Source organism: Mus caroli, chromosome 15, assembly GCF_900094665.2.
Source record: "Mus caroli chromosome 15, CAROLI_EIJ_v1.1, whole genome shotgun sequence".
Lineage (NCBI taxonomy): Eukaryota > Metazoa > Chordata > Mammalia > Rodentia > Muridae > Mus > Mus caroli.
In genome coordinates, this window is record NC_034584.1 from 73433414 (window position 1) to 73446019 (window position 12606).

A 12606-nucleotide genomic window follows, 5' to 3' on the forward strand; every position below is an offset into this window, starting at 1 on the left:
GTAGTTCCTAGAGGCTGTGTGGAGGAGAGGACAGGGTCGGGGAGGAGAGGGACAAAAGGCAAGCAGAGGCTGGAAGCAGGTCTGGAGTTGCAGCAGGCTGGGGGCCAGAGGCAGGAGCTGCTCTTGGAAGTGATGGACGTTTGAGACTTAGCTGAGGAGAGGACGGTGTTGCAGTAAGGGCCACACAACTACACACTTGCTGAGTCCTCACCATGTAGCCCAGGCTGGCCTGGAACTTGCTAACGTCCTGTCTCAGATGGAGATAATTGGCCTCCACTCATACGTCACACACCAAATAAATTAAAATGTAAAAACGAACAAACCCTTCAAGCACCTATGTTAATATTTTCTGAGAGACAGACAGACAGACAGACAGACACAGGGAGAGAGAAGGGTATAAGGGTGTCTGTGTGGTATGTGTGCGTGCGCGCACGCATGTGTGTGTGTGTATCCGGGTGGGAGAGGGGAGGTGTTGCTCAAGGAGATGGCAAGCTGGCTCAGAAGGTAAAGGTGATTGCTGCCCAGCCTGATGACCTGAGTTCAATACCCAGAAGCTACACAGAAGGAAAGAACTACCTCAAGAAGTTATCCTCTGACCTACACACACACACACACACACACACACACACACACACACACACACACACACACACACACACACACACACACACACACACACACACAAGCATACACACATACTAATAAGGATAAGGGGGAACATGTCAAAGGTTCCCTCTCCTTCAAAAACATTCATGCTGGCCAAAGCACAAGAAATAAGGTTGAAAGAAAAACACACAATTCTTATCACAGGCAAACAGCTAGTGGACAGGAAAGACCTGACAGGAAATGGGATGGAAGATGTGAGCTGACAGCCCCCACAGGGGAGAGAGCAGCCTCCTCCAGACACAAAAGACAGACAGACAGACCCTGAAGATGGTTTCGTCAAGCGCAGCCACAAGTCCCACACTGCCTATGTTTCTCTCAGGTCAGGCTAAGGCCACTGGGCTCTTCTCCCTGCACAGCTATGGAGGTGACTTTCTACCGCCCGGCTGTGACCAGCACCTCTACCTTAGGAGATGGGTCGACATTCCTTAACTATCTTTTACTGGGAACCGAGAGTTAAACCCAGGCAAGTCCTCTGCAAGAGCAGTATAAACTCATTTTCTTTTTTATTTATTTTTGTTGTTATTTTTCTTTCTTTGTACAGAGTTTCTCTGTGCAGCCCTGGCTGTTCTGAACTCTTTGTAGACCAGGATGGCCTCAAACTCAGAGAGCCAACTGCTGGACTTAAAGACATGTACCACCACCTAGCACTTTTTTTTTTAAAGCAGGGCCTCACTATGTAGCCTGCCTGACCTGGAACTAAAGAGATTCACCTACCTCTGCCATCTTTCCAGCCCCACTAGCCAGCAGCCTTGTGTGGTGTAAGAGCCTGGCCGAGGCTGTCCACAGTAGAGCGTTTGCAGTAAGTAAAGGCTTGGGAGCCACCCACACGTCCGTCTTTCAGGACCGGCTAAATAAAGACTAGCTGATCCGTAACAGAGCACAATGGTGCGGGGAGGAGGAAGCTCACTCTGGGTAGCGGTGGAAGATCTCCAAGGCACAGGAAGTGAAAAGGACAAAGCACAGACCTGTACTCTGCACTCTTTCAGATGGGGAAGCGTCTGTGCTGCAGCTGCGTGAAGAACAGGAATGGCCGACTGGGAAGGCACGCCACAGATACCTTATCACGTATCGCTTTTTACTGGCGTGCTCTTGTAAACTATGTAAACTAAGAGACGGGCACTTCGAAACTGGGTTATTGTTTAGATGTCCATGGGGTTGTCCGATCCGGCTCACAGACAATCTGAGAAAGGCATCCACCACAGCCTCAAAGGCCTATTCCCTTTAGCAACTGTCCCCTCTTCCTTCCCCCAGCCCCTAGTGATCACAACCACTTTCTGCTTGGTCTTGCCAAGTCTGGACACGTAGTGACATAAAAGCACTCGTTATCTGCTCTTCTGCCTTCTTTTACTTACGCTATCCTAACGTTTGCAAATGTGCTGATTTCTGAGCTACCTAAAAGAAAATCAGATCAGATGACTAAATTCAGGGAGCAATTGGGGACTGGTTTGCAAACTACTTTAAATTTTCAAAGTTTGCTAGGCAGTGATAGCACATGTGTGCCTTTAATCCCAGCACTCGGGAGGCAGAGGCAGGTGGATTTCTGAGTTCAAGGCTAGCTTGGTCTACAGAGTGAGTTCCAGGACAGCCAGGGCTATACATAGAAACCCTGTCTCAAAAACAAATAAAACAAACAAAAAAGTTTATTTTTACTATTATTATTGTGTGTGTGTGTGCCAGAGGTGTCGAGAAGTTTTCCTCAACTACTCTCTGCCTCATTTTTTAAGACAGAGGCCGGAAAGATGGCTCAGCTGCTCTTCCAGAGGTCCCTGGTTTGGTTCCCAGCGCCCATGTGGCAGTTCGCAACCACCGGACACTTCAGCTCCAGGAAATCTAACATAAGCACAGCACACACACACAGGGCATGACACACGGGCAGGCAAAACACACCCACACACAAAATAAAGAGTAAATCTTTGGAGACAGGGTCTCTCACTGAACTTGGAGCTTGTCCAATCAGCTAGACTCACTGGTCAGCAGGCCCCAGAGGTCCCATCTCTGCCTCTGCATCCCCAGTGCTGGGATTACAAGTTTGATCCTCCAGGCCCAGCTTCTTTTTTTTTTTAAAAGCTGTGTGTGAGCAGGGCACAGGCTTGCCCAGGCACTCAGGTTTGTGGGGCAAGCCCTTCATTTTCCTCCCAGCTCCCATGCTTTGAACACATCGACAATCATTGATCCATCTGGGGGGCTCATAGGATATGGCACAAAAAAAGGACCTAGAGTGACCTGGAGTCCTGTGGTTCCCTCCCTTGCCATGGGCATCAAAAGCAGGAGAATGCAGTGAATGTGACTGTGATACTTATAATCCCAGCACTTTGGAGGCTGAGACTGGAGGACAGTGAGTTTGAAGCCAATCTGCCTGTATACCATGAGCCTGTCTGCCATAGAGCCAAGCTGCTGATCCTACCATCTCCTAGCCATGGGACAACATGGCGGTGGCATCATCATCATCATCGTCGTCGTCGTCATCATCATCATTGTGTGTATATGTACGTGCACTTATGTATACATCTATACAGAAGCCAGCGTTGATGCTGGGAGTTTTCCTCAATCCCTCTCCATTAGAGATGGTTCTGATCTCCTACTTCTGAGGCCAGATGCCTGCTGCAAACTGCTAGCTGAGCTGAGCTTCTGGGGCTGTTCATGACAGAGAGCTGCTCAGCTGAACCCCAGCGCACTGCAAGCAGTCCACTGGGAGAGCCGATGAGTGACGTGTCCCGGCCAGAGATGGAATGATGTGATGTGGTGACAGAGTTCTCAGTCCCTGACCGCCCTGGCTCATCTGAGGTTCGACAACTCTTTCTGAACTGTCCGGGGTCTGGCAACATCCTTGGCCTCTACCCACTGGACGCCATGGGCGCACCCACCGGACACCTCATGTTGTCATAACCAGAAGTGTCTTCAGAAGTTGCCAAATGCCCCCCCAGAGACAAAAGTCACCCCCTCTCTCGCTAACAATCAACAGTGTGTAAGAAAGGGATGGAGGGGACTTGGAGAGTAAAGGAAAGCCTGGGCGGCCACAGCAGGGTGCCACGGCCAGGCAGAGTGCAGGGATGACCCCTAGGGTCACTGATGACTCAGCAGACACAGAGAGCAGAGGCGGGATTCTTCAGTCCTTTGAATTGAGGCCACTCTGCCAGTGTTACAGGCAGTCTCTATTTGACACAGGGAAAACCCAACACAAAGGTCGGATGACCATATGCCACACAACTTCCCAAGCCAGCGGCCTGGGACCTAAGTGATTAGGCAAAGCCTTCTGACCCCCAGACAAGGGCCACTGCTCCGTCCCCATCCGCTGCCACACCGACAGGCCTTTGGCAGTCTGATTCCTATCGGGAGGTAGCCAGCCTCTCTCTGACTTCCCCTAATCCTGCCAAGCACTAAGAAAAGGTGCAGTGAGGCTAAGAGGCTGGCCTGGGCCAGACAGAACTGACTGGAGCAGAGCCAGGATTACAACAGTCTCCCAACGCCTCTGCCCTCCCAACGCCTGTCACTTCCTCCCTCCCAGTTCCCAAGCGCACTATTCACATAGGCTGCAGGCCGCACTGGGTCTGCCAGGGTCTTCCCAAAGCTCTGTCCACCTTCTGTTGGGGGTGACAGAGAAAAGGGCAACCACAGAGGCAAACGGCAGGTGTGGGTGCCTCGCTGAGGTGGGGACATATGCGTGGACTTGGAAGCGAGAAAGAATGGCCTGTTTCTTGGCTCACAGTTTCACACTGCACCAAAATGGAGGAGCCGACTGGTCCCCAAAACAGTGCTGGACATGGAGAAAGTGTGAGGCTGAGCAGCCCCTTTGGCTAGCTGTGGCCACCTATGCAGACAGAGACTCGGGAAGGGCTGTGCTGAGCCCATCCACCCTAGCACCAAGAGCAGCAGCAACTTTGACATCTATATCGAAAGGCTGAAGTCTGTGCGTGGTAACACACACCTTTAATCCCAGAACAGGGGAGGCAGAGACAGTTGGATCTCTGAATTCAAGGCCACCCTGGTCTATAGAGTGAGTTCCAGGCCAGCCAGGACTACTCAGTGAGACCCTGTCTCAAACAAACTAACGATCCTCTCTATAACCACCCGCTCCCTACCCCTGGAGGGTTGAAGCTCAGAGGCTCCCTCCATTTGAACAGACCTAAAGAGCTCTCACAGGATGCACCTTAGACCCTAAAGGGAAGGAGACAGAGGGACAGGAAGGGGGGCTGAGGGGCTCACAACCACTCCACAAAGCTCTCATTCCAAGACTTCCTCGAGGTCAGTCCTGGAAAGCTAGATGTGGAAGCCCAGCCTGGCCCCACCTGTAGAGGCCATCTGGAGGCAGGCCCTGGCCCAACACCATGATGAGAATGTGGCCGGCACTCTGAACAAAGCGTGCCAGCGAGGCCGGTCACCTCTGTCCCCACACAGGCAAGGCAAGGGGTTCACGCAGGGCGGCCAGCCCTACTTCTCACAACGCTGGGGATGGATGGGGAAGTCAAGGCTGGCAGGGAACCAGAGCTTCCAGCCAGCAAAAGGAAAGACCCAGGGTCAATTCATTCCAGAGCTGACACAAAACTGGAGTAAATCTGGACCAGGGAGTTAGCATCATAGAGACCACAGATAAACAGGAAGTCCTCCCCCCCCCCCCCGGGAGGCAGACCTCAGGAACAAGGGACACTGGCCTCTGTGAGTGACCTTGGGCTGTGCCTCTCCTTCTGCAAGCTTTCGGATCCCTTCTGCAGAAGAGGGGCCAGCACCGGGTGGTCTCTTTCAGACAGGTGCCTGAGTGTGTCAAGAGCTGCGCGCGCACACGCACACATGCACACACACGCACACATACACGCGCGCACACACACACATACACGCACACACACACACACACACACGCACACACACACACACACACACGCACACACACACACACACACACACTTTCCTTACACTTGTGCTAGGCTCAGATAGAGAGATAGGATAGCTCAGGTCACTTAGGAGCACTGTGTGCAGAAACTGGCCCACCCAGTTCCCAAGTCCCTGCTCTCTCCTTCCCTACCACACAGAGGTCTTTACAGGCTACGACGCCCCCCCCCCCATTTCCTTGCTATTTGCTTCTCAAGCCTTCACTGGATATCCACTCTGGACGGGCCACATTCTGGGCCCTGGGGTGGGGTTGAGGGGCAGACCCAAAATTCTTTACATTAGCTCCTACTGAAAGGAATGACAAGACCCAGAGGCACTGTGATTTCTTGTAACTTATTCTTTGAACAGTTATCCCACTACTTTACAATGACTTAGCCATTAACTCCTGGGCTTGAGCAATCCTCCTGCCTCAGCCTCCCGAGTAGCTCCATCTGCAGGCACACACCACCACACCCCATAGAGAAACAGCAAGCTGCTTACAGCGCACCTGACGCCAAGTACAAAACTACTTCACGGCTGTTTCATTTGTGTCCTGCAACAGTGCTCGGGTCATCTGGGGACACAGATGGGGGACACTGAGGTCCCAGGGCAGCTGCCCGAGATAAAGTCTAGAATCCAGGGATGTCTGTCTCCCATTTTCTCTTCTACCCCTACTCAGTGAGGCTGTGGGGCTGAGGCGGCCCCAACTAGAGCAATCCCTGGCAGCCACCTTAGCCTTCTGCCATCAGTAGAAAGGGACAGCCTGGGTCACACAGGAAATGGGGAGCACCGAGAACCGGACACGGGGGCTGCCTTGAGGGTGACAATGTTCAGAAAGGGGCTTGTAGGTTAAAGCTAAGAAGGCCTCTGTATGCCCTACCCACTGCCCCGAGGTTTGCTGGATGGCAGAATTCATACTTGACAGTGGACAGAGGCTCTGAGCACCAGGGAAAAGAAGCCCTTGACCAAACTGACTAATGACTACAGTGTCAGTGTCCTGATATGTCCCTTTCCTCTGCCCAGGGCAGAATGATTCATCTTCGTTCTCTAAGGAGGAAAACAAGAGACAGCTAGGCCCTACTCCTGAGGACACAGGGCAGCACCAAGGATGACCTAGGAGGCTTGCCACCACACGAGCAACTCCAAGACGCAAAACTCCATCTGTGCAGTTACCAAGCAAACTCTCCCCTCCAGGCTGACAACACTCAAAATGGCGCATGGCCGGCCAGGCTAGGAAGGCGACACTGGAGGGGGATGGGGGGGGGGGGCGCTAAGATGCCAGCAATCTGCCTAAAATGACATCAGGGACACATCCAGGGACAGGGAGCTCCCAGAGCGATGAGATCCTTCCTCTGTCATTCCAAAGGAGGCCCAGGCTGCATTCCAGAAAGCCACATCTAAGGGAGAAGCCTGGACTTCCGGGGAGCCTCCCCAGGGGTCCAGGACAGCCAAAACATTTTCTATCCATCAGTATCCTTCTGCCAGGACCCAAGGGCTGGGGGTGCCAACCCAACCAGGGCTTTCCCATGCCCCATGGAGACCCAGGTCAGCGGCAGCTGGAAGCCTGCTAAATATATCTCCTCTGCTCTTGCAGCCTCCTGAGCCCTGGCCTGCCCAGCTGTGAAAGAAGACATTCCCCCCCAGACCACCTGAGCTTCCTTCTGGATCCGGGATGACCCTGGAGGCTTGTAAGCCATGTCAGGCGACCAGAGCAAAGTCCTGCTCCTAGATCCCAGGTTCTCCCCTCCTCATCATCCCAGAGCCGCCCCAAAGGGCCACAGTTGGAGGCCCAGCTACTTACCCAGGTAGATGTCTCCAAAGGAGCCACTGCCGATCTTTCGGCCCAGGCGATACTTATTTCCCACACGCAGCTCCATGCTTCAACCTTGCTGCGGGAGAAGCAGAAACAGGTCAGAGACAGGACCTCCAGCAGCAGAGGGCCCAGACCCTTCCTCCACCAGGGCTGGCAGGCTCCTCCTCCCTCCCACTGTCTGGGAAGCAATCTGGCTTCACTTAGCTCAAGGGCAGTCAGGTGTCAGGTAGTCCTCATGCCCACACACCTGGGCACGGCCGAGGCAGGTTTAGAACAAGTTTCACTTAGTTCAGAAAAGATGGGCTCTGAGCCAAGGCCCAGGAAGGGAACGCCGAGCAGACCCGATGGGCTACGATGGGCTAAGGCCCTAAATCAAGGACAAAGGGTAAACAACAGGGAAGGGCCATGTCTAGTGTCTTGTGCTCAGCAGTGAATCTCCACCCATCCTTAGAGGTGAAAAGGCCAAAAGTCTCTCTCTCCAAAATGCTTTACACTCTGCATACACTCTGGAGACACTTAAAATAAATATCCCAGGGACGTCCTGGATCCCAGGAATCTGATAGAAATGGGAGGAACGGGGTCCACAGAATTTGGCCATCTTGAAAGCTATAATAGCCCATCAGCAAGTTGCAACCTCCAGGATAAAGGGAAGAGCTCCGCAGAGCTCCTTGGCACCATGAGACTCCTGACACAGGCTGCCCACCTCTATCCTTGCCTCTGGGCTGCTTATAGAGGGCTAAGCTGGCCAGTTCCAATAGGCCTCACATGAGAGGACCTGATCCCCACTGAGAGAGGCAAGGTAAGGTACCTCCCAGGGCCTCCCAGGCTCTACCCAGGCCACAGAGAACCACTTCTCAGGCCTTTCTGCACACACATCTTACGCGGACTCTCAGGGAGACTTCCTTGAAGACTGGGAGGAAGGGCTTCCTGAGACAGGTCCCGTCCCTGTGGGTCTAAGCTGCATAGCCTGCTCCTTCCTCAGATGAGGCGGAGGCCCCCGAGCCCATGGATAACAAGGATTGGACCATGGCAGGGATCCCTTGTACTGGCCTGGTAGAGGTCTGGGTACCTGTGTTCCAGGCTAGCAAAACAGAAGACTCAATGAATGGGGGCAGGTTTGGGCTGCTGGGGAATGGGGAGGCAGGGAATAGTAAACTATGAGACAGGGAGACTTGGTGCCTCTGCTTGGTTACACATGAGCTGGTGTGAGGAACAAGAGGACACTCCTTTGGCAGATAGATGGGAACCCGAGCCCGGAGTGGCCTTGCTACCATTCCCACAGAAGCTAGCCAATGGCAGAAATCTCACCTAGGACCAAACAGGGGTCCAGCTGGCCCACCTGGTGGCCTCCTACCCAGAACTTATTTCACTCCAGGCTTGAGAAGTAAAACCCTTCAGTGAGACAGAGTGACTGCTGGCTTGCTTGGGGGTAAGGGGTGCTGCCCCTTTCCCTGTGCCAAGCCTGCCCCCAGATACCAGGCCTGGAAGGAAACCAGGAGAGATTCACTAGGGCTCCTCCATCAGCCCAAGAGCCGAGAGAGCCAAGCCAGGAGAGACACCCTAGCCTAGTACTAGCTCTCCGAGAGCCACCACTGTCCTTCTACTAGCCACAAGGAAGTGGCTGCCGCTGGGTGCCAGCCAAACTCTGGGCTCTCCCATCATGGGTCTTTGCCCACATGGCTGAGTTGCCCTGGTTGCCAAGAACAGGACTGCATATCTGCAGAAAACCCACCAGCCTGGCACCACAGGTCCACACATGGTCCAGCTTGTTAAGGGCACCCGCCAAGGGGAACATGGGAGTAGAGGCTCACACTAAGGATCCCTACAGGAAAGGGGGGGCTGGCTGTGTACTCACAAACACCCCTCCCCAAAGCCGGGTTTCCACTAATACCGACTCAGAGACCATACATGGCATCTGGGAAAGCCACAGGTTAGGAAAGGAACATAAATATACTGCATCCTATATTACATAAATACCCACGCCAGGTTATATAAATACCAGTGCCCTCTGTCTGGGAGTCTTACATAAATACACTGCACATGACCCCCCCAAGCCCCTCTCCACTCACGGCTCTCTGCACAATCACCAACCCTGAAGGACCCCACCAACGCCAGGGTCTCCCCACCCTGGAGACCAGAGCCCTGGAGTCTAGCATGTCCCAGCCCTCCTCCACTTAAAAGCCCCCCTCCACTACCACCCCAAGAAATCGACTTTGGGGTGGGGGCTTCTTCAGGGAATCAGAGTAGCCTTCCAATTCTTCACTCTGTCCCTTACGGGAGGGGTGGGGGAGGGGAATAAACAAAGTTAAAAAAAAAAAGGGGGGGTGGCCATGAGGAGTCAAGACTTCTCAGCTGGTTAGAAAAATTACAACTACAAGCAGCTGGGCACATGGGCAGTCCCGTGTCNCCCCGCCACACACACACACCTCCTGACACACACACCACCCACCTTCCACAGGGCCAAGACCCTGGTCAATTAATCAGTAGAATAAAAACTGAAGGAATGCCCTAAACCTAGGAAAGGCGTCCCAAACGCAAGTATTCATTGGAACTGCACCCCCTTCTCTCTCTCTCTAGACCCCCTTTCCAGGGGGAGGTTATGCTAAGAAATATGTGGGAAAACTCTGGACAAAGTAGGGGGAGGGGGTGGCCTAAGTCGCAGCCCTGCCTCTGAGGCGCCCAGGCACCCAGCTTTCAGAGGCTTGTAGCACAAGGCTGTCTCGCACACCGCAATGAGAATCCAAGCGATAAATAACCCCCTCCCTTCTTCTCGCCACAAAGGAAAACAAAGCCGGTGGCCCGGGTGACCACGCACCCCATCACTTAGGACCCCCGCGCGCCCCCACCCTACGCGAGAACGGCCTCGGTGACCCGGAGCCCAGGGCACAGAGGAGGGGCCGAGGCCGGCCCGGAACCCGAGCGCCCCCGGGACCCCAGCCAGGCCCCTGCCGCAGGTCCCCCGCCCCAACCCGGGGCCGCCTCCGTGCACCCGGAGGCCTGCGAAGCGCCCGTCCCCTCCGCGTCCCCGGCCGCGCCTTTGTCCTCACGGGCGGCGCCCCCAGCCCTGCGCGGACGCGCGTGTCCGCCCCGCGCTCGCGCAAAAAGAAAACACAAAGAGGCGGAGGGAACCCCGCTTCCCCGGCCCCCGATGCTCACCGCGCCGGGGCGGCCCGCCGGGGCGGATGCCAGAGGATTCGCCGGGCCGCGGGCGCGCCAGCCTCTCCCCGGCCCGCTGCGCTGCGCTCGGCCCGGCCGGGCTCAGGCTCCGCGCTCCGCCGCCTCCCGCCGCCCGCCCCCGCCGCCGGCTCGCGCGCTCCCTGCCCGCGCGCGCGTCCCCGCGGTTCCCATTGAGCCCCGGGCCCGCCCGCTGATGTCATCCCCCGCCCGCCGCCGCCGCCCCGGAGGATTTAAAGGGCCCGCAGCCCCCGGAGAGCGTGTTCTGACGCTGCCACCCTGGGTGAAGGGGCACACAAAACTAAGATTTCCTATACTCCGGCCTTCTTGCCCTATCTCCAGCCAAAGCTGCGGGGACCCCCGAGAGAATCAGCTGAGACTCCTGGCACTGCAAAAGAGATTTAGAGCTCCGTAGCCTGAAGGCTGACCACTGGCCAGGGGCTTTGGGAATAAAGCATAGGGACTGAGGGGCGTGGACAAGGACCAAGGATGTGTGGTCAGAGAAAACTCCAGGCAGACACTTTTCTTTGCTCTATCCTCTCTGCCATTCAGATCCACTGTGACAGTCCCTCAGATTCCAACGTAGTTTCACCCATTAAGCCCCCTGCCTCTCACCAAGAACTCACACGTGAGTCAGGGACCCAGAGGTGCTCATTCAACAAAGTCATCCCCCAGACAATGCCTGGGTTTCCTTAACTGCAAACGAGGAAGAAGGACCATAGCCTTTCCAGGTCATGGGAGAGTTAATGAAGGCTTCCCATCAGCTTCCAGCTCCGCCATGGAAGGTCCCAGCACAAGGCTATTAAAATGATGATATTTACAGTGGGTCATGCAAAGCTCCAACTTATGACACACCTACAGTCTCTCTCTACACCACACACACACACACAACTGTTACTGTGGACATAGTACCTCTGATCACCCCGGAAGCACATCTCAGAAAGAGTCACTTCATAATAACTGCATCTTCTCCCCGAAGCTGAGGAGATTGCTGGGAGACCTATAGACCAGGTCCTGTCACAAGGCAGGAGGGCAGGATACTGTGGCCCAGAGAGGGCAAAAGGTCTGCCCAGGCCCACACAGCCCAGCAAGATGGCCATGTTCATCTGGTGGACCTGGGGATGCCGATCAGAAGACCAGCAGAATGAGGAGGAGCTGTCTCCAGAGGCGTCTGTGATGGTAAATCCGGCAACTGGCTCTCTTTGCCCAGATGGTGGACTGAGCACGGCCTGCTTGGTGCTTTTTGGCTTTGCGTTTGTCAACTGATTCACAATTGGCAGATTTTGTATGACAGACCCGCATTCTCTCGTGAAGCCTTGGCCACGCAGGGCACAAATCCTCACCAGAGGCAGCTGGTCTGGACAGCAGTCAGCCTCAGTGGTCAGAGCCCAGGCTGTGGGGCCTTGGCAAGACTGAACAGAACACAGCAAGCATCAGTGTCCTCCTAGCAATGTTACCACCCAAACCTTCCAACCTGGGCCCAGCTTTCCAAATGTAGGCCTGTTCTGCTGCAGCGCCAGGAGAGGCATTCAGCTCGTTTAACCCTCTCCAGTGAGGACAGCAGCCAGAGCTGATGTTCACCATGTGGTTTCCAGAAAGGGAATTGGAGGTACCTTAGCCCTCACTCAGGGGTCTGGATCAAGGGTGAACCTGTCTGGAGATGGAACTCAGCCAGCACTGCCTAAAGCCACTCTCCTCCCCTTCTTGGTCATCGCAGATCCTTTGGAACAAATCTTCTGTCTGGAGTCCACTGTCCCAGCTTCCCTCCTCATCCTGTCACCTGCCCTCCATTTCAGGACTTGCAGCCTCTCCCAGTCCCACACCCTCCAGCTATAGACTCTCTGCTGGGTATCGAGGGGTAGCTGGTCTTAAAAGTCCCTAGTTCTAACACACACACACATACCCCAGACCTTCAGAGGAGTACAGGGTGGCTGGACCTTCCTAGACTCCCTCTCCCAGATCTACCCCCCTTGGAAGGAGGCTCCCCACACAGCTGCCTGTTGCCCGAGCCTCTTCCTTCCTACACCCTCATGAGTCCAAGCTGTGAGCCCTCTACAGAGCTTTGCAGCTGAGCTCTAAGGGGAAACAGC

General features: G+C 54.8%; 1 protein-coding gene across 6 annotated transcripts in view; it reads right to left on the minus strand.

Annotated features, from left to right (window-relative positions):
* The window catches only part of LOC110310208 (casein kinase I), a 37889-nt gene that overhangs the window by 13707 nt on the left and 11576 nt on the right, over nt 1-12606 (minus strand). The window contains exons 1-2 of one of the 6 annotated variants that reach the window (XM_021182950.2): nt 10499-10629; nt 7331-7414 (exon numbers count right to left, since the gene is read on the minus strand). In XM_021182950.2, the coding sequence (XP_021038609.1) occupies nt 7331-7406 (76 nt within the window). In that variant the 5' untranslated portion in view covers nt 7407-7414; nt 10499-10629. Of the gene's footprint in view, nt 1-7330; nt 7419-7589; nt 8199-8223; nt 10093-10498; nt 10630-12606 lie in introns of those variants that run through there. The other 5 variants (XM_029470017.1, XM_029470018.1, XM_029470020.1 and 2 more) reach the window with 5 other exon arrangements.